Source organism: Peromyscus leucopus, chromosome 15, assembly GCF_004664715.2.
Source record: "Peromyscus leucopus breed LL Stock chromosome 15, UCI_PerLeu_2.1, whole genome shotgun sequence".
Taxonomy (NCBI): domain Eukaryota; kingdom Metazoa; phylum Chordata; class Mammalia; order Rodentia; family Cricetidae; genus Peromyscus; species Peromyscus leucopus.
In genome coordinates, this window is record NC_051076.1 from 35,039,001 (window position 1) to 35,064,693 (window position 25,693).

Genomic DNA, 25,693 nt, shown 5'->3' on the forward strand with positions numbered 1-25,693 from the left:
GTTCAATATAAGTCAGTTATGTTCATAAGCCCTGTGAATTTAAATTGTGACACTCCTTTGGAAAACTGATTATTAGATATGTCTGGGTCTCAGTCCCTCTTGCTCCTCCCTGTGTAAGATGTGTTGAGCCTTAGTTTTTCCTCAGCTGGCCCCAAAAGCATGTTGAAAACTAGTTCTCATCATTTACAAACTTAATATTAGGAAAATCACATTTTATTTCTCTTAATGGTGTTTTTAAAGAATACTCATTGATAGTTGTTGGGCAAGACAGCATTTGTCACTGGGGACCTAGCATAGGAGAGTTCTCCTGGACTGCCACACACAATTAGGATTAGGTATTATGATGGGGAGGGCACCCTTTGTGATGCCAGGATTACAATTTCTCTTGAATTATTTCTAGAATGAGTATTATGGCATTACTGGTTTCATTCTTTCCTTATTTTCCAGCCTTGTACAAAAAGAGCCCGGCATGAGTTGCCCTTCGAAGAAGAGTACAGGTTAGCATTTCAAGCAGCAGCAGGGGCTTTGGAGACAACGGAGATGTTACTCCAGCAGGCCCCCGCTCCAGACTGGCTGGTAGTGGAACTGGAGGCACTGCAAGAAAAGATTGAGAAGCTAAAATGCTGTGTACCTGAGGGTATATGAACGGACTCTCTTAGTCGACAGAACTGGGTTTGACTGAGTCTTCATCAGCTGCCTTGCCTGGCTGTTTTGTAAATGAAATTATGAATGTAAATTATGTTTGTACATTTTCATTGCACATATAAAACTTTTATAAATGTGAAAATAATCTTTATTTGACATAGAGAACAAGATGGGGGAATATTTCTCATTGAGAACTTTGGTACAGTGTAATACAGGTGAAACAGTAACTGCCCAGGTCCAAAGGAGGGACCTTCTTTTACTCAGATGATAAACTGTAAACAAATAAATAAGCTGCTTAAAGAACCTTAGCAGTTTGAAGTTATAATTTACAGCTAGAATCTTTTTTTCAGTAAGTTATTATTTCACAATAGAGCTTTTTACTCTTTTACTTTTAAAGAAATGGCACAAAATTAAGCTCACCAGCTTGAATTTTTTATTTTCTTTACTTCCAGAACTGTCCTGGAAAAAGCACTTCTTAGCTACTTACTTTGCATGGGAACTGGCCTCGGTCAAGTGCACACAGGCTCTTCTTCCTAGAATCCGGCACTGAGCTTTCTGCCACCTAGGGCTTAGTCAGCAACTGGAGGTTGGTCTCAGCTTGAGTTGGCACAGACTGCAAAAAGAGCTTCTGGTACGGGGAACACAGGCTGCTTTGGGGTTTTACATCCATGCAGCTTGCTCTGAGGTATTACTTCTTTTCTTTTAGAATTATTCCTGAAGTTTAAGCTCTTCCTCATAGTCACCAGTTGTTATCTTCCCAGCTCAGCTCTTCTCCTTCTTCCCAGCCTTCTGCCTCTCCCTGCAACAGAACACACCAGCTATCTGAGGCAAATTATATATACCAAGCATTCAAAAATAACCCATTTGTTTATAATGTCAGAAGAGACTGCTTCATAATAAGATAAAACTAACCAAAGTTAAAGCGAGATTGCGTTGGTTGTAATGTTACATTCCATACCCAGTGGAAAGAAACTGCAGTCCAGTAAAATCGGTCAGATTCTTTTCCCAAGTCAAGGAGTTACTCATGCGCAGGCCAGGCATGGCCAAGGACAGCCATACACAAGGCACAACACAAAGATTTAAAATGAGATTTCTTTTAAAGATTTATTTTTATTTGATGTGTATGTATTTCTATGTACCACTTGTGTGCCTGGTGCCTGTAGAGGTCAGAGAGTGATTGAATTTCCTGGAATAGGAGTGGCAGACAGTTATGAAGCATCATGAGGGTGCTGGGAATCAAACCTGGGTACTCTAGAAGAATAGCCAGTACTGTTAACCACAGAGTCATCTCTCCAACCCCAAGATTTTAGTTTGGTTAATTTAACTTTTTGAATAGTTTTGAACTAGGAACTTTGTAGATGACAATACTGTGTCATGTCAATAGGTTGGACATGTCTGAGGGATTAGTCCTGTTTGTTCTTTTTTTTTTCAGCACCATAAAATAAACCATTTCTAGGAACTGGCATTGTTGATTCTAGGTTTAATTTGATCATTTTAACCAGCTGTGTATAATACCTTCATGAGAAAACTACTTGTTTATTGTTAACTAGGACATGCAAGGAAACCCTGACTAGCACATTTGGTACAAAGAATAAACTCACCTCAGTCATTTCTGTTGCAGCAAATTTTGAGGAAAACTGCATCACTGGTGAGATGTTATCCTTGTCAGGGACCATCACTTCTGTCCTCAGTTCAGGGAAAATAAGCAAAGTACCCGAAGGCTTAATTTCTGGGATCATATCTGCAAACCAGTCCAACTCAGGATCTTGTACTGGCTTCTTTTTGACTTGTATGGTAAACTCTTCTCCTAAACCAAGTTCTGACCGAACCTTAAGTGGTCGTTCTTGGGCTCCATCTAGTGGTTTGACTTCCCCACGCTGTATATGACTGGTCTTTGAAGAAGGACTAGATTTCAAAGGCTTAGACTCCTGAGTGAGAGGAAGCAAAGCTGCAGTAGGCTTCTGCTCCCCTGAGGTAACAGACATGGCAGCAGAGGCTCCAGCCACTGTGTTTACTTCAGTACCAAAGCTAGACTCACAGTCGTCCCAGGACTCCTCTGTGTTCAGATTCGTGTGCCGGGACTCTGCTACATCACAGGGTTCTTGGGGCCGTATCTGAATAGTGGCAGTTTGGTGCTCAGGTTCCTCAGGCTCACTCCAGTCAGGCCACTCCTCAGGCTTACTACTAGAACCTGCTGGGAAGTTTCCATTGTCCTCTGAAGTGTTTTTCACATCTGAGATTCCATTCATAGGGAGTTTAATAGAATGAGAAAACTGATCACCTATAGGCACATGCAAGAATTAGTCTCATAAAATGTTAAGAGCAAGCAAATAAGTAGAGGTCTAATTATTTAGAAATATCCATGCACACTAGCAAAAGTTAGGCAAACAAAGATGCCATATAAAATCTCCAAATACATGTAACTTGAAACGTGGCATGTCACAAATAACTAATCGTTAGACCTTTGACTAAATATCCAAACACTCATTGGCATAAGTCTCTGTAAATAAGTACAGATGCAGTCTTACCCTTGAGGTTGTAATTACATCTAAAAATGTGTGCTCAAGTAAGTTTTAAAAAATTATTCACTGTGGGGGTCGGTCTCCCCGCCCCACACACATTCTGGGTGCATGAATGCCATAGTGCAGGTATGGAGGCAAAGGACAATCATGCATTTGGTTCTACTTTATGTGGGTTCCCGAAATTGAACTTGATTATTAGCTTTTCACAAGTGCTTTTACTTCCTGAGCCATCTTCCCAGCCCATTTTATTTTTTTCAAAGATTCATTGTTAAATATGTGTTTATCTGTGTGGGGGTGGTATACACAGGTGAGTGCAGTGCCCACAGAGGCCAGAAGCATTGGATGTCCTGGAGCTGGAGTTAGAGGCCAGTGCTGGGAACCAAACTTGTGTCTCTTGCAAGAGTAATTTGTCCTTTGAACTGCTGAGCCATCTTTCCGGCCCCCAAATAAGTCTGAAACAGATTTTCTCAAATGTTATCAAAGTGCTAAGAAATCTAGGCTTACTCTGCTACCACTTCCCCAAACTTATTTACACACATTTTTCACTATATCTTCAGAACTCATTTTTGGTACATTATGATGCAGAAGACATAAAAATACCAAAGTATCTGATAAAAAATGAATTCAAGTAATGTTAACTCATTATGTGGAAAGGTTAGGTATATAACCAATAGTTTGGAGAGGTAAAAAGAGAAGCATACAGGAACTCCAAAGTGCACTTGATTTTCAAAATTTAAGCTTAATATTCTCAGGAATAGATCGGAGCAACGGGAAACTCAGTTAAAATTCTTACCTGTTTGTAAAAGAGTACTGTAACCCTCTTCCTGTATGTGCTTCTTGCTGTTGATGGGCATGTTGCCAGAAAACAGCCATTTAGGGAATGCGTTAGAAGAGGGATTCTCCAAGACTTGTGAGATCTGACTCTGCTGGTTGCAGACAACATGCATGGGAGAACCTGAAGAAAGGGAAGGAAGAGGATAGGCTTACTGATCTAGCATTTGATTGGTGAGCAGCAGTCAAGGGAAATGGGTCTCTGTAGCACTGATAAAAGAACATCAAATATTTGACCAAAACCAATTATTAAATGGGTTGCCTGTCTCTGAAGGTTTAAGACAGGTTGTATTGAGAGCCGCTGGTAGCAAAAGGCCGTGGGAGTATACAGCATAAGACAACTAATGTTCAGAAGGTCAACCTATCAGAACCAAGGGAAACCACCCAGGGCATTTTGGAGTTACTGCCTTTTGAATGAATTGGCTGTTTCTTGTTGTAAACTTCTTGTGCAATAATAGCTTCCCATTACCCATGCATTTCACAAAATGTATATATGTAATCTCATAATTACATCTCTGTCATATGGGCACATATATCTGTGGATGATCAGGAAGATGGCTTTTCATTTAGCTGTCTAATTTTGATATATGGAAAATATACTAGGATATGCTTCATAGCCAGATCCATTGTCCCATGAAACTGTAGACCCTTAAAGTTTGCTTTGTTCCTTCTGCTCGGACTAATACAGAAAATAATAATCATTCCGCAGTCTAACACAAACTGCATGCATTTAGCTCATTTTTACATCAGAGCAAGTTCAAACTATACTAAAGGCCTTTGTAAATACATCATAAGTTTAAAACTTTACAAGGTCGGAGTTGCAGGTGTCTCACCAAGGATACTAACACAAAAACACCCTAAGAAAAGCCTGCCAATTCTTCACTTGCTAAGTCTGTTAATAAAAAGCTATGTCTCAGAGTTTGTTGCATTGGGCACTGCGCCCCCTCCTGAGACCTTGGAACCTTGCATTATCATGGTAATGGCTCTGCTCCTTATCATCTATTCTAGGAATGTGCTATGACCTTGAAGTTTTTGAAACTTTTCTCAGTATTGCAAGGAGTCTCCTGTTAGGGAAGGGAAGGATGAGAGGTGAAAAGACACTGTAGACTTAGACAACAAAGAAAGAACAGCAAAGAGATCAGGGAATTAACTTAGAACAATAAAGTGAATGGACTGAAAGCGTGGTGTATGCAGATTCATTTGATATCCCTCAGATTAGAATCCCGCTGATTTTAAGCATCTTCCCGACTCTGGGAGAAATCTCCTCGGGGCAGGTACCCAGGGGGCATTTGATAAGATTGGGTCCACTGAATTCGTGGTGATGGGACAGAACTATGAAGCATTACATAGATAAAATCTTTAGGAAACCTTGGTAAGTTACAGTCCTTAAAATCTAAGACCTAGATTCTAACTTCCTTTTAAGAATAAAAGACTAGTAAGAGTACAAGCCGAACAAACAATATTAATGACTTAATACTACAAAACTACATATTGAAAATAATTAAAATAACTTATGCTATGGATATTTGACCTTGAATGAGGAAAGTAGCTGTCTTTAACAGTTTACCAGAAAGCTTATATTCAAGACTGGATATTGATCAGAAAGATTTAGTAAAATTACAGCTGAATATTTCCCCTACCTTAAAGCTAGGGTAAGGGGAGTCAACTGTCATTATAAGGCTTCAGCTCTCTATAGCACCTCTCTCTTCTTCACCCTCAGCCCTCAGGGCCTAGCACTACAAGCCAAAGAACTGCATGAGAGAGACCAGAATTTTGTAATGAAATCATGGTCATATTCAATATTCAAGGTCATACAAAGTAGCAAAAAGGCAATGACATTGTTGATATAAAATTCTCGTTCTGCCTCCCACATAGAGTACAGTAGGAACAAACCAAAATCAGAGATTTCCTGAAGTACACAAAAACAGCTTTTACCCAAAGTCCAACAAAGTCAAAAGAACTTAAGTATTAAAAAGAACAACAGTCTTTAATAGTCCCAACTAAAATTCAAATATACCCTCTGGCCCACATAGTCTCCTGAGACTATCTTATAGCAGTGGAATCCCACATAAGAAAGATGCATGTGTATGGGTATTTATGGTACTACAGTTTATACACTGGTCAAAAATCTAGCAGTGGATACAACGGCTATGGCTATAGATAATTGAATTGGATTCAGGGAAATATTAGGTGTAAAAGTGAGGTAGGTTTTTATGTATTGGCTTGGAAACACATCTTTAATATGCAATACATGAAAATAAGCTTTAGACTTGTGCACAGCATCATTAAATATAATCTTATAAAAAACACATATGTTAAGTATGTAAAAAAAAATCTGTGTCCCTTTGTGGGCTTACAAAAAAAGGATTCTTACTGAACCATTAAAGGTCACTTTGTACCCACTATGAGGAATTTGAAAAGGGAAACATAACTTTCCTCATGTTTCTTGACCTCAACATAAAACCTGTATCATCATCATAAAACCTAATAAAATAATGTTTAATCTTACCTTCAGGGGAAAGGTCACTAGTTTTGGTAAAACTTGGAGCAGTGCGCTTAAAGATCTTGGTTCTTTCTCCTCCCACAACCACTTCTGGTCCAAGCAGAGATACCAGCACCGCCAGGCTACGAAGAGTAATTGCCACAATGGAATTGCTGGTATCACGAAGGCCCAGTAATACCTAGGAGCAGAACTGGTGATGAGTATAGACAACCACTATCTTTCTCTCCTGGAAAGGAGCAACTGGTCTGCAGCCATAATACTTCCTTAAATGATATTTTCCGGAACATTTCTGAGTCAGCAGTTTTCCAACTAACTATGGGAAAGAAACAATACTTTGCCCTCCCAATATATCATGGCTTGCCACCCCTACCTCCCGACTTCTAAATAGCCAAATTATGAACCAGCCCCAGAGCAAAGGCTCCATGAAAATGGGTGTGGACTGCCTGAAACAGCTGCCCAACAACATACACTGAGTACTGCTTCTGGGAGTATCAAGGCTTGCATGCAGGCCCTCAGAAGCAGCTGCACCTTGATTTCACACTTTAGGTCTCCAGAGCTCCTGATAAATTTTTGTTATTTTGATCCATGCCACTGTGATAATTTTTATTTTTTTATTTTTTTTGAGATGGTTTCTCTGTGTAACAGCCATAGCTGTCCAGGAACTTGGTCTGTACACTAGGCTAGCCTTGAACTCTGAGATCTGCATGCCACTGCCTCCTGAGTGCTGGGATTAAAGGTGTGCACTACCACACCCAGCTCTGATAATTTATGGCATAAAAAATGATTACAAACCTTGGTTGAGCAAATCCTAACATTTCCTATGGTGGGTAAACAGGTTGAAAATCACTGATAACAATCTCATGTTCTCTCCTTGGCGATTACCATAATGTAATTTTCATTTCACAAATGCTAGTGAAGGGCCATGGGTCTGCTTAGGCTTGTTTTTTGTCTTGTCATTCATTTATCTCCAAGATTAGCAAACAGGATCATAGTCAGGATCATAGTTGCTCACAGATTAAGACTAAACATCTATGTTAGTTAATTTGCCAAGAAGACTGGAATGAAAATACAGTTTCACCCCTTTATATTCTAGCAACTTTGAAACTCAGCTGCTGTCTCAAGGCTTTGTGAGCGTTATCTGAAAACCTTGTCCCTCCTTCATTCCCTGAAGTGGCAGGACTCTGTGCACTCTCATCCTCCCACTGCCAGCTTGGTCCTGACCTGTGGCAAGATGACTTTCTTCAGCTGTTCCTGGGTGAAGTGCTCCACGTAGGCTTCAATGTGGGACAGTAACACCATCCTCACATGCTCCTCATGGACCTCGAACAGCTGGAGAAGCACAGGGATCACCCGTGACTGGAACAGTGCTGGCGAGAGCAAGCAAGGAGTCTCTCCTGCATTCTCTACCCCAAATCAGAGGGCACAAACAACAGTCATTCAGTGAAAAGGGTAAAGAACATAATTTGTCAGCTGAGTCCAGATTTTTACACATATCTTATGGATTTGTCTACAATTTAAGCCCCAAGCTAAAGAAATGTGGATTCAAAATTACTTGAAGGCTTTACTGTCTCAAGTGCTCTCTGCATCCTGTCTGTTCCTGGTTAGTGGGTCAAGTATGATCTTTAAAGAGCACTGAGGTGATTCATGGGTTCTCCCTCAAATCCACAGTGAGGATGGAAAGCTATAAGGGAAAATTCAAAACTAAAGTAAATATGTTCAATCCAGAGATAAAGTGCAAGTCTAAACTGAAATAACTACCCATAGTATCTATTAGAATGGCACCATTTAAGAAAATGAACTCTGGGGGCGAGTAGAAGAGATGGCTCTTTGGTTAAGAACAATGGCGATTGCAGAGGACCCAGGTTCAGGTCCCAGGACTCATGGTGGCTTACAACCATTCCTAACTCCAGTTTCAGGGGATCCAGTGCCCTCTTGTGTCTTCCATAGGGACCAGGCATGCATGTAAGGCACATGCGTACATGTATGTAAAACACTCATAAAACTAAATTAAAAAAAATTAATTAAGAAAATGAATTCTTGGGCCGTGGTGGCACGCGCCTTTAATCCCAGCACTCGGGAAGCAGAGGCAGGCGGATCTCTGTGAGTTCGAGGCCAGCCTGGACTACCAAGTGAGTTCCAGGAAAAGGCGCAAAGCTACACAGAGAAACCCTGTCTTGAAAAATCAAAAGAAAAAAAAAATGAAAAAAAATTATATAAAGCCGGGCGGTGGTGGCGCACGCCTTTAATCCCAGCACTCGGGAGGCAGAGGCAGGCGGATCTCTGTGAGTTCGAGGCCAGCCTGGTCTCCAAAGCAAGTTCCAGGAAAGGCGCAAAGCTACACAGAGAAACCCTGTCTCAAACCCCCCCCCCAAAAAAAAAAAAAAGAAAATGAATTCTTAAAGCAGGACCCAGCCTAACTCTAAATTCTTTAGTATATTAAAAATGCATTCTCTAATCTGATGTGTTACCATCTAAAGACTATCATCTTATAAATCTTTTAATGTTTCAAAAACCCACAGTTCCAAGAAATAAAGTGACCTTGGAGATTTTTAACCTTTTTACTAAAAATACAACATGGGTTGCTTTCAGTAACTTAGGAAGCACAGGCCTAAGGATCACTGAAAAGATAACCTGAAAACCTATGCCTTAACCCATTAAGTTCATATATGCACCACACTACATTTGTGTGTGTGTGTGTGTGTGTGTGTGTGTGTGTGTGTAACCCCTTACGGCAGTAAATATGACTCTAGGAAGATGTAAAATGTTCCATATTTGCCCATGGGCTTTGGTACCTGAGTTGGAATTCAAGCTATCATATTAGGGAGGAGTAGCTGTTCTGTGCCAACATTAACTTTAGAATACTGCAATGTACCCCACTCAAAAAAATGGACTAATAATTGCCAAACTCCTTAATAACAAATAACACTAGAAAAAATTCACCTTTTTTAGGGCCAAGGAGATAGGGAAGAAAACTCTTAACAGCCACTGGCTCAGCAAACACCAACTGGTTAAGCAAGAGAGGCACCAATCTTGAAGCTATTAATTCTTCTGACAAGCAGCTCACTCTGTCCAGCAGAAATCTGAGGACAGACGAAGAAGAGATGCTGTTGGCCTCCAATCTGGTGATGTGTCCTCTGTTCTCTGCTAGATGTGCTAATCACCTGACTTGATGGTGTTCTGCTAGCCATCTGCTGCTTCTGTCTAACTGCTACTAGCTGTTTGCTCTTTTACTTTTGCTTGTTACATGCTTAGTGTTAATACATGGCCGTCCTTGGCCACTGCTCTACCATCCTCCTCCTCTCCCACCCACTTGCTCAGTCTCCAGCTTTCCTGCAATTGTAAGTGCTCCCTCCACTCCCTACAGGTTCTTTCCTCAGCCTATAAACCTCCCAGCTTTATCTTTTGTATCTTTCTTATCTCAGTGTCTCCTTCACTGGTCTATCAATGCTCTTACATCACCTTCTTACCTGTTGACTGAACCACTATATACTAATCAACACAAGCCTCATGTGACCTAAGTCTGCCTCCAAACAGAATGATCAGTAAAGAGAGCTCTAGCTATCCCATGGTTAGGTTACCTTCACTCCCTCCGTGGCTTCAAGGCAAGAAGTCCACTACCTACAATACTTTGCCTTGCTATTCGAGGGCCACCTCTTACCTGTCCTTGTTTTGGAGTCTGCCCTCCAGCAGGATTCCAGTGCTTGCCACTTGCTACACCAATCACAGCGGGTCTTACCTTTGTGTGTTCACTCCTGCTGTTTCTCTAACGACTTCCCTCCCAGCAAAGCAAGATTCCCACCCATCTTTACATTTCAGTTACCAGTCTAGCTATGGCTGCATTACCAGTTCAGTCCATCCCAGGCACAGTGGAAAATATGACATTAAGGAAAGTTTAATAACCACTGTGAAGTCAGAAGTCTGTCATCCCTGGATCACTGGCATGCTCACATAGGTTTAATTCAAGTTAGTGAAGTTTTTTTTCTGAACTTACTTGAAAAATTCAGTTTTTTCATCTTCACTCTTTAATGTCAAGCTTCTCAAGAAATTCACAACTTCTAGAAAATCATTTCTAAATGCAATGCAATAAAATAAAATGGCAGGACAATAGATTAAAGGCATGTTAAGTACTGAAGCCATTATCTCAGACCATACCACCATTTTAATGAAGAAATGTTCTCTGTATCATACGCCACACTCAAAGTAGCTTATGAGATAAATACAATGGGACAAACCTATAAGAGCCTAATAACTTAATAATTCCAAAAACAACTGCCAGAGGATATAAATGGAAATGCACATGCTAGTGTACTTTAGGCTTCAATAGCGACCATACTTTTCCAAATTTTTCACTGAACAGGACACTGGTAAATGGATTATCCTGAAAGAAACAGGGTAGCCATTTCAAAGAAGCTGCTGATTCCCAAGTCTCTCCTTTGGTGAAGTGAAAACACCTGGGAAATGGAATTTCTGTAGGAGTCACAGGTATTTCCTTATTTTTCTGAGTTTTGCACTCAGGCAAGGTCAGTTTCTGAGGAGTCCACAGACATTCCCAAACCTGTAAACTGTTCTGTTCCAAGAGGGCATGGCTCACATCTTACCATATGGAAGGTACTGCATGGCAGTTAAGCACACACGCTTGGCAGCCTACATGGCATGCACAGGTACCACTCTATTCCCATGTTAATACCTCCATGTGACCTTGGACAACTCATCATTAGGGCACTGACTTCCATGACATCCTCTGTATAAAAATCCACGTGACTATTAACTGCACCAAAATTTTATTTCCATTAGTCTGGTGTTGACAAATAGCTTTAATGAAAACTATCTGTTAACACAAACATTTTCCATGGTGCATGAAGTAAAACACAGTGGAAAATACACAAGAAACTCAAAAAACCACTTTGTACTACATAAGCCATTTTTCTGCTTTTCTAGAATGTTTTGTATCACATGCTGTTTCAGGATGATACCCAATGCTATAGCATACCAGCAAGATGTGCTCCAATGAGTTTTTCTGCAGTTATGGTTTAATACTACATCTTTATATCTGTTTACATGTCTCACTGCATGAATGGTAGCATATATGGTCTATAAATGTATGAGTATGTGTTCATAAACTTTAACTTCTTACAAGGGACAACTTGTGTACTTGTCATGGACCCAAATGATAGAGTATCTACATTTATGTGTTCATCACACATGTTTCTTCCTTTGATATTTCTAGGCTATGAAATTTGTCTGTTTCAGTTTTCTAAACCTTAAAGATCCATGTCAAATCTGAGTGGATCTGTGCACTCCAACCCCATGTCATTCAGGAGTCAGCAGTCTCTTTCCACTCCTCTGCTACAGAGCACAGGGACAAGTGTCTTGCATCGAATGGAACTGCCTCAGCTGCCTCGGTGACGGATGCTGGCCTGCTTCATCCTGTTGCCACTGGCACATTTACTCCTCATGCCACAGTGCGATGTGTGAGTATGGGTTGGAGTACTCTTTGATTTTTTTTTCTTCCCTCTATACTATTACACATTTCTTAAAGAACTTGTATTACACACAGCCGTAACAATTTACTACAATGAATTATCTTTGTAGAGATTTTTATATCATGAGAAATAAAGTATTTCTAAGCATCATCTACAAACACAAGAAAATACATGTTTATAATAATAATTGTAAGATTTGTAAATGTAAATGTATACAATTATATTTTCAATTTAAGAAATAAATGGAGGGTGAACTGCTACACTGGAAAAGTTCAAAATAGTTTCTCAGAAACATAAATGGCAACTCTACTCCTGAGAACTATAGGCAGGCACGAATTCAATGTCAACCCCAACACGGGCCTCTCCAGAGGTGGCTTGTCGTGTGGAGCACAACCATCCTTTGCTGGGCTTCCCTCCAAGCTCTCTAAGTACAAACGCAGAAAGACAGTTTGTCTACGAAACATCAGGTGAGCTCTGCTAATGAAGTTCACAAACATAGAACTACCGTGGGCACAAGGTGTGTGATCACAGAAATGAAGGACATAGAATTAAAATTAACCTTGAAGGTTTAATACCATCTGTGAACCCAGGAAAGTATTTCCACTGTGCCCTGCCTTCCTTCTAACTGACCTCTCCATGTTCTGGAACAGAGGAAAGTCTACTGCCAGAAGTAACACAAACGTGCCCCTTCCCAACACATACCACTAATGCAGTGACAGCACACAGGGAGGCCATGTTTATCTACAACTGGAAACTACTACACACAGATTCGTTTCTTTAGAATCAAAATCCCTATGAATCTGGATATAATTCCTTCATGACAACTAAGAATTCCTAAAACTTTCTGTGATAGGAACCTGAGAGGCAACCAATTTTTCTCTCTCCAGCACGTCACATGATGCCCTCACCTGAAGAAATCATGGGACAGTAAGGTACTGAGCGCTGGCCGACACTTTGGCATGGGATTCAGCAGAGCTGAGTGCAAGGTCTGTAGGAAGCTGGAGAGAACATCCGCTGAAACTGAAATCCAGAGCTACAGTTAGTTCCAGTGCCTTCTCCCTCTTTCCGGGCCTCTCTAGCTGGAGTCTGATGAGAGCAAAAACCAACCTGTAAAAGCCCAAGCACACAAAGCCCCGGCTGTTGCTACATGACTTCTGTCGTGTAGGCCAGACTCCTGGGCAGGTATACAGCAGCACTGTCCTGCCGGCACGGTCAACACTGCCTCAGGTGCCTCCCTTCTACTGCCTCCCGTTTCCTGAATCCACCTCTGATCCAAAGAGATGTTTCAAAAGGGGGCAGGTTTGGAGGTCTTTCCTGGGTAGGTCCTTCTCAACAGAGCCGACCGAATGCCTATATTTTCAATTCTTCTACACACCTGCCACCGTTATAGGCGCATGGGAGAGTAGTTAGTTCAAAAAAGAACAACAATGTCGTAGAGCCTTCGGCTTTAATTCTCTAACATTTGGGATCCTGGCAGAAGCTACACTGGCACTGCTGAAGTGTCAGCAGAGTGAGACAGGCCACTGAAGGATCTAATGTGGCACACACCTCAGTAACCTTCACGGGTGCAGAACTAATGTCCCAGAGTCCATCCCAGGAGAGTGACACAGGCTGCCAAGCATGCAATTAGAGAACACAGAAGGGAGCAGAGAGCTGTCTTTACATAGCCTGGGCTTTAAGAGGGTATGCAAGAAAAAATACTAAGTAAATTATAGTAGGAAAAAAGTAATGACGTTGGAAGAATAAAGAAAGTTTAAGCCTAGTTTTGGAATGAATTTAACAGCAACACTGGAGTCTTACTCTACTATTCAGGCTATTACATCTCAGTTACTAAGGGCATTTATTTCCACAAGATAACTCAATAATGAACTCAGAAGACAATCACACATGACAGGGACAGCCACTGTTCAAAGTGCTTCCTACTTCAAATTCCTTTTTATTAACCCCAAGCTTTCCCTCTTCCTGCTGCTCCTATTTGTCCTATGTAAACTGTGCTAAGCAGCAGGTTCCCCACCATACTAACAGTAGTCCTTGGATTTCCACAGAGCGGGTGGGGATGCCTTTCCTACTTAATCTGTGCATGCGGCAGTACAGCTCCAACTCACCCTGCTCATTCAAGATGGGGAGCAAGCTGTCCACCAAAGTTCCGAAGGAATAGGCATCCCGGGCATGTCCATGGGACTCTGGAAGGGCTGCAAATTCTGGAGACTAAATGCAGTAAGACTATTAGAATGAGAGGATCTACTTTCTAAGCTGTCTCCAATGCTCTCCCATGTTTGCATTTATTACACTCAAATCTAACTTCATGGTACCATACTCCACAGGCTTTAAGAACTGTTAGTACACAGTATGTGACAAATTGGTACAACTGTATGTCAATTAAAATGGTAGATCTCTCTCAAAAATGGAAAAATTCTGAACTATTATGAAATAATAGGTCTCTCTCAAATATGGAAAAACTTTGAAATATTAGTTGATGGAACTTATCAAAGATTTAAAAATATCATATATGAACAAAAAGAAAATGCTTATCTCTGGCTTTCTGAAATGTGTCTGACTATAACCCAGAGTAAAAAATACTAAATATAATCCAATAGGTATACACATACAATGAAAACAAAAGTTCATAAACAGTCTTGTTTTCTTATAATCTGGCATGCCCAGTGATATTTTCAACTTTTTCAAAATGCTGATCAACTGACTTAAAATCCATAAATCATCAGTTTTAAAGACCCCTAGTCTACGCATATAAAACAGATTTGGCTAACTCTAAGATTGCAAACTTAGGTCTCTTAAGCTTACAGTCAGGCTTTGCATTTCCCTTAGAACACATTAACAATGTCTCTGGAGGTTGGTGCTTAATTTAGCGCTTGTAAAAAATTGTGTAAGGAGCTCATCTTTCTAGATTTACTAGTAAATGGCCCTTTCCTTCCCATGATCTTAACTATCACTCTTCTACATGCCTAGCTGGTGACTAGCTAGGAAAGGATGAGATCACTGCTTCCTCCATAATCACAGTCTCCAGCAAAGGACAGTGACTTAATGAAATAACTACGATGCTCTTGCCACACTGGGGCATTTCCATCTTTATACAAACAAAAACCATAAGCTGTGATATTCCTAACTGTGATAGTAAAATTAAGCTCGGGCATTTTCAAGGTCAGAAGCATCGTGAGGCATCCATAGTTTAGTGAAGACAGGGCCGAGGAAATAGCGAGGGGTTTTGTTTTATGCTCTGTTGCACAGCAGAGTCTGAGTTCGAGTTGCACAAAGGGGCCTTTACTCACCATCTCCTCAGGAGGAATAGATGCTGGGTCTCTTACTGCCTGGATACTTCTGAGAAACTACACAGAAACCAAGAAAAAGAACTCATAACGTATTTGGTAAATTAATCTTAGTTCAACCTAAAAAAGAAATAAGCAGTGGAAGCAGGAGCCATGAAACCTTTAAATCAATGCCACACATCCGATACACAGACTTAAAACCTTCCTGATTCGATGTGAATATGGCCCCAGCACAGCACGAGGCTTAGGAAGAATAAATGCCAGCCGCTCTGGTGTCAGAAGCGCCTGGAACTACCTATTTCCCGCAGACAGAGTAACTGAAAGGTGTTTGGGTGAGATGGGCTCAAGCCTGTAGTGCCTACTAGTAAGGAAGCTGAAGCATGAAGGTTACTTCAGCCTCTAAGTTCAAGACCAGCCTGGATGACATAGATAGAGGCTGTTTAAAAAAAAAAAAAGAGCAAGCAAGCTACCGGTCAGCACATGACAAAAATTTACCACATATCACTAATAATGGGACTCTTAAGTTTTGCTGTCACAAGACATAAAAGCTGAGGCTCCTATGGGCTGTACAGATAAAAACAACACCCACCGAATAGGCATACCTATTCACCTATTCACCTATTCAAAGATTATTTATGAAAAGTTTACATATCCAAAATGTCATTTAAGGCATAAGGACTATGAAATGACGCAATAGATCTCCTGTCTCAAACCAGTGCTTGCAGCCTGGAGAGAAGCTAACAGCTCTAACAGCTGAGTGCCATGAAGCCCACAGGAGCGATTAATTCTCTGACAGGGAAGGCTTCAGAGATGGACTTAGGTTCGACCTGAAGTGTTTCCATTTTCTGGGAGGCCAATGAGAAGGAAGAAGGTGGTCGAGCAGCAGAACCACAGCGGAGAAGACAGGGAAGCAGCAGGGCTGCTCGTGTAAGCAGCAGCTCAGGAGCATGGACTGTGGGTGCTAACGGAGCTGAGAAAGGGTGGACAGGTACTGTGAAGAGCTGTGTATGCCATGGCAAAGAATTTATGCTGTGGACTACACAGAAGAAAGTATGCAACAGAGACAGAAATAATGAGAGAATATTTACAGAACTGGCGGCATCAGAACAGAGTACCATTCAAGAAGGTCTAAGTGTAAAAACAGCCCAAGAAGACAGACAGAACCAACTCATCAAAGAGAAAGCAATTAAGGGTGCTTCCCCGATCTTCCAGGGGACCTGAGGCCAGTTCCCAGCACTCATTAAGTGACTCACAACTGCTATAATTTCAGGTACAGGGGATCTGACAGCTTCTTCTGGCCTTCCTGGGCATGTGCACAGATGTAGAATGAACACGAACACACATGCACACGCACGCACGCACACACCCTACCTTGGAAAAAAAAAAGCCAATACGCCGGGCATTGGTGGCACACGCCTTTAATCCCAGCACTCGGGAGGCAGAACCAGGCGGATCTCTGTGAGTTGGAAGCCAGCCTGGACCACAGAGTGAGTTCCAGGGAAGGCGCAAAGCTACACAGAGAAACCCTGTCTCAAGAAAAAAAAAAAAAAAAGGCCAATACTTCGACAGAGACATTATGACATTATTTTCAAAAAAGTGAGTCAGAAACAACATGCAAAAGATGAAAAGAAACCAAACAGTGAGAAGAGCAGTTTGTCAACCAGGAGGGAAATGTACAGGAAGTACCACAGCAGCAACAACTGGGCCCACAGTTCCAGACAATCCAGTGTTCTGACACTGGGCAACTGAGACAATGTGCAGTGAGGACTTCTGGCCTCCTAACAACAGACAGGTGCTATTCCAGGAGACAGAAAGAGTACGTCACTCAACTGCTGGGATAGAAGAGACACATGAAGATGACCTCAGCATTGAGCATAAGTCTAAGGAAGCGCAAAGTACTTATAGGGAACGGAGAGGCGGGCAACTGGCTTCAACGTTGAATAAACTGTTTACCTCCATCTCAGGCTCCTTACCTACTGAATGAGAAGGGACTACATGAACCTCAGAACTTCTTTGAGGAATAAACACTACAATTTTCTGAACATGAGCATTAACAGAAAGTTCAAGTCTTCAAATCTAGACTCCTAACAGTGAAGGAGAGTGCCCAGGTAATATAATCCCATCTCACGTCACCATCATATCCTCTGTGAGGAAGAGGGCTGCCAGTTCGCTCACCTCTGGTGTGGCCTGAGCAACTTTGCACACTGTTTCCATGCCTCCAAGCTTCCAGTGCCCATCTTCACTCACAAAAACAGATGATAAGCAGACATTGTTGTGTGTCAGATGTCCCTGGGAAAGAGACAAACGGAACAGGAAGAAGACTGACACCCCAAACCTGAAGGTTTTAAACAATTAAATACTAGTCACCACACGCAAGTCAATGGGGTCTTTGGCACCTGCAGCCTAACGAATGGAGCTGGGCTTAAATGAACAAACCAGATGCAGCTGGAAGGAAGGCCCCGGCTAGCTCCCTGGCCGGCAGGAAGGTCAGGAAGACAGGAAAGCCAGCGCACAGACAGCGCACAGACAGCAGCACTCCCATTCTTGGGAGTCAGGAGCCACACATGTCCTTAAACACACACAAGTCTCCACGGCCTGGATCACTTGCTTCCAATTCCTTAAACAAAGAGCGATGGCCCCTGCAGGTTCTGTCACTTCCCCGCAAAGTCTTTCTTGCCTATCGTCTGTCAGGAACCCAGACTGCTTCACCTGGAAGCTGGGCAGTCAGTACATTAACAAAATTCCTCCAGAAGAGGAGGAAATGGAAAGACAAGGATGACCAGAAAAATTCCCAATCACAGAAGAATCAAGTTTAAAACCATATATATATATATATATATATATATATATATATATATATATATATATAAAATAGTATAACTTCAATAAAAATGAGGAAGGGAGAAAATGAGAACAATGCTTGAGTAGTTAAATTTCTTTTCCAAACCAGAAATCATTCATTCCAGGACACAAAAAAAATACACTAAATATTCTAGTCACATGATCCAATGTGTATGCATTTTATACAGAAGACTCATATATAGTAAAGGAAGATTTTTAACAGAATGTATGATATGTTTCCATTGGGGGAAAATAAGAGAATAAACATAGAATATTTGCTTGATACACACACAAAATTTTTCTAGGATAAAGCACTGAGCACCACAGCTGTCTCTGGAGGACGATTAGATCCGAATATGGGACAGAGGTTTAACTTGCCCTCTCATCCTGTTGCTTTCCTATTACTGATAAATTTTCTTCAGCAAAAAAGACTCCTCCCCAATGAAGCAGTAAGAATTCTTGCTGCCATGTGAACCTCAACAGCCTTTGAAATTCTAAGAAATTCTAAACTGCACATGGCATTGGAAAGCTTGTCTCTCCCTGAGAGAAAGAGCTTTAGACACTAAGATGAGCCTGGTGCCAGGTGTAGCTTGTGTTGCTGCTGTCCCATCTCTGCAGACTGCCAAAGACCTACGCTTCAGAATGTAAACACCACAAACAGCAGCTCAGAGCAGTGACAACAGACAGACATAAGGAGGCACAGAACCAACATCCCAACCAGACATCACCAGAGGCAAGCTTACTGGCTACAACACCTTCTTTACAGGGCTATTGGATTCACCCACCCAAATGGAAACATTTCTTCCTAAGAAGCGGTTCTTTCTTTCTTTGAAATCTAAAGTGGAGTAGAACTTCTGGAAACCAACAGGAGCCTTGGTCTACAGCAACACTACTGGCAGACCTTTCTCTTACCCAATACTGACTGCAGCTCTATTTAGATAAAGACTTACCTGAAACAAGAGGAAGACAGTCAACTGACAGAAAACTGTATAAACGACTGCTGAGGGACAGAGAACCAGTGGCTGACTCCACAGACTCTCTGTAGGATCTCTTGTTCCTTCCACTTTCTGTCTCAGTTTCTCTCGGACCCGGTCTCTAAGGACCACCACCCAGGGGGTCACTCCTGTGAGGGAGACTCTCAAACCACTTACTCTGTCATGAAGGAAGATAAGAGCCAGCAATATGTCATAGATTCCAGCACAGACTTCTGCAGGAGACAGGGTTTCCAACGCCACTTCCAAAGGCTGCACTCTCTCAGTGACGAGATGAATGCCATCTGCTTCCACAGTACAAGATAAAAACCTTAGCAAGCAAGGGTGACGAAGGGTCTTTAAGTGCTTTAAAATACAAATAGAAGAGGTGATGAAGTTAATGACTCGAACTAGATTAATTAGTTTCACACACACTGTAATAAAAGTCATGCTTTTATTGACGGTTCCTTCTACCTCCCCATGTTCCCCCAAAATTCAAGGACAAAAAAAGGATCTATAACCTGTTCTACCTTATTCAACTTACCAATATTTAAGTAACTACAGAGACTTCCTATTCCCTTTTAAGTCTCCCGAGCTCTCACGCCTTCCAACTATCATTGCCATGAATTTGGAATGAAAGCCAGAAGCGACCCAAGAACTCTGAGGCATCAGATTAGGGAGCAGCGAAAGCAACACCGAGGATGAAGCGGTCTCTCTTCTTAGGACGAACTACACATCAACAGCAGGCCTCAGCTGGGAAGCAGTGGAGCAAGGGTACCAAAACTTCACCCCAAATCTTGTAATCTTCCAGGCTAGAATCGGAAAGGAGCCTAGGAAGGGCAGAGGACGCTGTCCCAGAGGGTAGCGAGCTGGGGAAGGAAAGGCCTAATTTTCTGTGACGCCACAAATCCTCAAACTCGGGAATCAGTAAGCAGGCATAGCGAAAGACCTAAGCAGGAGGTCAAAGGTTCAAGGAGGAAAGGAAGTTTGAACGGCTATTCCTGGGAATTTGAGGTCTGAACCTAAGGAAGCTTAACTGCCTCCGAAATCGAGCCTGAAGAGAGCTTTGTTAGAGAGCTGGTGGCAGAATTGATGATCTCTGCCACACAACATTAAAATATCCAAAAGGGAATCCAAAATCTATTCAGCCTGAGAATGTGTCCAATTTTAATGGGAAATTACTGGAAATTAAAAACTCAAAGTATGGATTCATTAACTGTATGAATATGACGTGAAGCTATTAACCAATTCAAGGAATAGAACGTTTGTTTGTTTTAATGATCAGCACCAGAGGAACCTGTGAGATGATAACAAAAGGTCCAATGCAGGTAATGAAGTTCCCCAAAAGGGGAAATAGGAGCATAAAGAAAGCATAATTACTAAAAATACAAACTGGGCCCAGATCTCCAAAACACAAATTTAAGAACTTTAGTTAACACAGATTGGGATAAACATTTTAGGTTTAAAGGACATATGGCTTCTGGGGCCAGATTTTAAAAGTCCCTTTAAATACATAAAACATTCTTAGCTTATCCTGGCCTGAACATTTGCTGACCCTGTCACTGGGATATATCTTCTTTTTAAACATTTTCTTTTCTTAACTTTTTACCTATTTATCAAATATCAAATCCTTTTAAAATATTTCAACATTTTAAAAACTTTTATTATCTGAAAAGTGATTGCCATGCTTTTTTTCAGTTACATGTTTCAACAACAAAAATGCCTATAGTTATATGTGCACCTACATTTAACACATATCAAGTATAGAAAACAACATCCAGGCATGGTGGCACATGCCTTTAATCAGCACTCGGGAGGCCACCTGGTCCACATAGTGAATCACAGGGCAGCCAGGGTTACACACTAAACACCAAAATATTAAAAGATAAGAATGAGTTTAAGTAGCCAGTCCCACTTTTCCCCCTTAAACAAAATGAATTATGATGGAGAAGCCTCTGGTTTCGTGTTTAGAAACCCCCAATATAAAATATCCCCCTTCGCCCTCATTGTCCTTAGCGACAGATAATATACATGAATGGATGACAAGTATAAGTCCATTTTGCTTGAATTTGTTAAAATTACAGTGGTTCTTCCCTTTTTGGTTTTGAAAAATGAACTGAGATTGGAACTAGCACTCAGAGGCAGACGAGAGGAAAGCAACTGGAAACTTGAGTCCAAATAAGGAGGTTGACTGCTTGCTAACTGAGTGTTATGACAACCACTACCGCTGGTTCTGTTCTAGCCATATTAGCTCTGGATTTTCTATTCCTAGTAAATGCTTCATATGATGGAAATTTTAACTTGACTCTGCTGGCTGAGTATGGTGGTACACTATAACCCAGCACTGTGGAGACAGACTGACAGACAGGGTCAGTGTATGGTGGTACACTATAACCCAGCATTGTGGAGACAGACTGACAGACAGGGTCAGTGTATGGTGGTACACTATAACCCAGCACTGTGGAGACAGACAGACAGACAGGGTCAGTGTGTGGTGGTACACTATAACCCAGCACTGTGGAGACAGACTGACAGACAGGGTCAGTGTATGGTGGTACACTATAACCCAGCACTGTGGAGACAGACTGACAGACAGGGTCAGTGTATGGTGGTACACTATAACCCAGCACTGTGGAGGCAGACAGACAGACAGGGTCAGTGCATGGTGGTACACTATAACCCAGCACTGTGGAGGCTGACAGGAGGGTCAGTGCAAGTTCAAGGCCAGTCTATTCCATAAAGTGACGTCCAAGCCAGACTCTGCCTCGATAAAAACAAACTAAAACAAACAAAAAGAAAAACAACAAGGGAAATGAATTACTTCAAACAAACAAAAAAAAGTGAAGAAAATTTTATGTAACTAGTAATCATAAGCTACTGACTTGAACTTGAATACTTTGAAAACAGTTCATTCAAAGAGAACACAGTAGACCTAAAGGAGCCAAAGCTCCTGCCAGAGGGCTGGTTAAATAAGCCTGGCTAATTGGAGAAAATTTCTTATATGTATATTTTAAACTCTAATTTCCATATAAAATTATGTACCCTCCGTACCCTCCTTCATACTTCCAATTTTTAAATTATTTTAAATAATTTTCAAACTGATCATGAAATATTTCATTTTTCTATGTTTAAGACAAACTCTCGGTTCCACTTTTATGTCTTAAGGCTCTAATTAATTTCCTCTTTTCTTTAACACTTTTTACATTTATTATTATGTACTCGTGGGTGCGGGCCATGGTGTGAATGGGGTCAGAGGACAATCTGCAGGAGCGGACTCTCTCCTCCAACCATTTGGTCCTGGGTATTGAACTCAAGTCAACAGCCATGGCAGTGAGCACCTCTACCTGCTAAGCCCTGGCCAGCCTTCCTTTGATCTTAGTGTACTGCTTTTTATTGTCCTACTACTCAGGAAAAGACCTCATTCTGTGCCGGCAGGAAGATACAAAGTCACAAAGTGGTCACCTGACCCAGGTAAATTTTAGTTTTGCCTCCCCTCCCACGCATACCCAGAAAAAACTTTCATTAAGTTCATAAAGTTGACTGACTCTATGTTCTCCTCTACAGTGTAAATGCAAGTATATACTCTTAGACAGAGGCCATCACTTAGGCTGGGACACCAATAGAGTAAAATAACCAAGATGGCCTGTTTCTTCTTCCTCAAAGATGTGCATCTAGGACAAAGATGCAGATACGCTGTTTGAAACACCGATGGCCTGAGAGTTGGATCGCAAACTAGGAAACAAATGCAGACAAGGAACAAGGAAGAAAGACTTCTACTCTGGAGACGGTGGACGCCAGCGGAGCACCCAGGCTCAGGTAACGGACAGGCAGGTGGAAATGCAGACAGTAAGTCTGGGCAGACAGTAAGTGTGGGCATCTATTGGTCTGGGGTACACTCCACCAGGAAGAACATATGTACCCCAGGATGCCTAAGAGAACAACCGAAGAATAGCTCTGCAGCTATGCTGGAATTCAGTGGACTCTGGGATCATTTCTACAAGCTTGTGATTCCCATGACGCCTACCTGCATTTGGACTGTAGCAGACCACAGTAGCCAGACACATTCCTAGGATGTTTCATATCTTACAGGCCATAGGCTAGAACTGAACTTTAATCCCAGTGAGAAGATTATGCTTTTAGTTACAGTTGATGAATTTATGATAAAATGTGGTTGGAGAGACATAGCTACTTTTTATTATTGTTCTGTGACAAACCATATGGCTACAATTCTTCTTCCAGAGGCCAACAACATAGTATAGTTGTGATTTTTAATTTATAATAGTAGAGAAAGAATAGAATTATTCCCTAGTAATAACTGAAGCTATCAGAGGTAGGATCAAGAACCCAACCTAGAGACAGGGGCTGCTAACTACAGTTGCTTTAGTACTTAGAAATTTAAAACATTACATCCCTAAAGTTAACATGGTTTTTGTTGTTGTTGTTTGTTTGTTTTTTGAGACAGTGCTTCTCTGTGTAGCTTTGTGCCTTTCTTGGAAATCACTTGGTAGCCCAGGCTGGCCTTGAACTCACAGAGATTCGCCTGGCTCTGCCTCTCGAGTGCTGGGATTAAAGGCGCGTGCCACCACCACCCGGCTAAAGTTAACATGTTATATGCCATATATTTCTTAAGTACCATGACTCCCTGATAATTCCAACTCCTTAGCCTTTTGTTGTCGTCTCAACTTCTCACTGTGGGGCTGAAGAAACAAGTGAGGACTACCTGCAAGGTCTCAGCCAGGGGATCTGAAGGTTGGGAAAACTCTTTATCTAAGCTTTAAAATTCTTACAGCACAAAAATCTTCATCACTAAGAGAAGATCTTTGATATTTTTTCTTATAAAAAATTTATGAGCTGTGTTATTTTTACTTCAGGGTCCATATGCTACAAAAGGTAGTAATTAAAAACTCTTAATAGTCTCAAGAACAGGAGGAACTAGAAAGATTATAAGCGCAGTGCCTCACTGGTTATAGTCACTCTAAGTTATAAAACACAACACACACACACAGTCTAACAGATGAAAGTAAATGAAAACGCTAAATGCATGTAAGAGTAAAGTATGATGTCCCATCTTTAGCAAAATCACAATAGGAATTATTAACAATATCTAGATGGGGCGGAAAAGAGACAAAAATATGATTTTTACCCAGCATGTACCACTCCCAGAGCACAAGTTTGAGTGCGCTCTCTCTCTCTCTCTCTCTCACACACACACACACACACACACACACACACACACACACACACTAAAAAAATGTGTACTGAGTAGATTGTTTCACATGTCCTTTTCCTTAGGAACCATTTAAGTGTCAATTTTGTGTTTAATCAAAGATCTGACATCAAGTAACTAATTAGTGTGAGCAATGAAATATCAATATTACTAACATAATCTTTTATAGCCATTAAAGAAATGAACCATTTAAAGAGCTTGTGAAATGTTCTACATCTATTGACTTTTGAAAAGGAATTCTTAGTGATACAGACCATGATTCAAACAAAACAGCTATCAGTTCAAACTTAAAACTTCCCATTTCCACTACAGAAACACTGAAGAGTTAGTACATGAACACAACTGTAGTATTCTCTCTAGAAACTCCTTGAAGATGCTCTGAATTAAAAAAAATATGCAAAAGTTAGTTATCCATAGAACTACCAGCACATGGTGCTGCTTTTCTTTAAGAAAAGTGGTTATTTTACTGAATACTGTTCCAAGATGGGATCATTCTTTCTTTTTCTGTGGTATTTTTCCTTTTCTCTTTTACTTTTTATTTATTTTTGGTGTGTGTGTGTGCTGAGGCTAGATCCATATGCTCACCATGTCATGGAAGTACTACATGACTGAGCTATACCACCAGCCTAAGCATCATTTCTTATGTCAGTGTCCCCTGACACTGAGTCAATAGCAAACTGACTGCAATGATGCTCTCAACCAAGGGTGGCAGTGACCAGGGGCCAAAAGGGACTTTCTTACTGGGGCAAAAATGGATGCCTCCAGAAGTCTACGACCCTGTATGGTCTCTCACCAAGAACCAAAGGCAGGATAAACATTCTTTCTGTGGCATCTGATCTAACACACAAATTAAAAATGTTGGGACAAGGGCTGGAGAGATGGCTAGCAGTTATGAGCACTTGGCTGCTCTTGCAGAGGACTCAGGTGTGATTCCCAGAACTCACCTGACACCTAGCCCTAACCCTAACAGTTCCAAGGGATCTGATGCCCTCTTCTGACCTCCCTGGCTACCCAGTGAATGCACATGGCCCATAGACATACATGCAGACAAATCGTTCATATACGAAAAAAATAAAAATAAAATATTTTGTAAAATGCGGTGACAGTACAGTGTTTCAGGGCACGAAAGATAATATAAAATTCCTAGAGTGATTTATTTTCAAGCACATCCACACACTAATTAAAATACCAATGATCAGCGTTTTTGTTAAACTAGATGAATCCCATCTCTTCGATCGGCCATATGAAATCACCTGCCTACCTTTCTCATTAAAAGCATTGTGATAGAAGAAGCTCTTTGGCTGTAGGGACTGACTAATAAAGTACCACTGCTTGAGACCGTATCTCCCTGGACCTTTATGAAGTTCATCTGAGAGGAAACCGGGA

At 41.3% G+C, this 25,693-nt stretch overlaps 2 protein-coding genes across 10 annotated transcripts in view; one reads left to right on the top strand and one right to left on the bottom strand.

Moving 5' to 3' along the window:
• The window catches only part of C15H1orf112 (chromosome 15 C1orf112 homolog), a 42,926-nt gene extending 41,978 nt beyond the window's left edge, over nt 1-948 (top strand). For 5 of the 6 annotated variants that reach the window (XM_037211312.1, XM_037211313.1, XM_037211314.1 and 2 more), the window contains one exon: nt 448-948. In XM_037211312.1, the coding sequence (XP_037067207.1) occupies nt 448-645 (198 nt within the window). In that variant the 3' untranslated portion in view covers nt 646-948. The remainder of the gene's footprint in view (nt 1-447) is intronic. The other variant, XM_028864414.2, reaches the window with a different exon arrangement.
• A 107-nt stretch (nt 949-1,055) lies between these two features.
• Nucleotides 1,056-25,693, bottom strand: part of Scyl3 (SCY1 like pseudokinase 3) — a 28,844-nt gene continuing 4,206 nt past the window's right edge. For 2 of the 4 annotated variants that reach the window (XM_028864415.2, XM_028864417.2), the window contains 12 exons: nt 19,261-19,446; nt 17,444-17,557; nt 15,272-15,328; nt 14,090-14,192; nt 12,893-13,004; nt 10,493-10,570; nt 9,442-9,581; nt 7,723-7,904; nt 6,508-6,679; nt 3,961-4,122; nt 2,247-2,926; nt 1,056-1,444 (listed from right to left, as the gene is read on the bottom strand). In XM_028864415.2, coding sequence (XP_028720248.1) covers nt 1,385-1,444; nt 2,247-2,926; nt 3,961-4,122; nt 6,508-6,679; nt 7,723-7,904; nt 9,442-9,581; nt 10,493-10,570; nt 12,893-13,004; nt 14,090-14,192; nt 15,272-15,328; nt 17,444-17,557; nt 19,261-19,446 — 2,046 coding nt within the window. In that variant the 3' untranslated portion in view covers nt 1,056-1,384. The remainder of the gene's footprint in view (nt 1,445-2,246; nt 2,927-3,960; nt 4,123-6,507; nt 6,680-7,722; nt 7,905-9,441; nt 9,582-10,492; nt 10,571-12,892; nt 13,005-14,089; nt 14,193-15,271; nt 15,329-17,443; nt 17,558-19,260; nt 19,447-25,693) is intronic. The other 2 variants (XM_037211317.1, XM_028864419.2) reach the window with 2 other exon arrangements.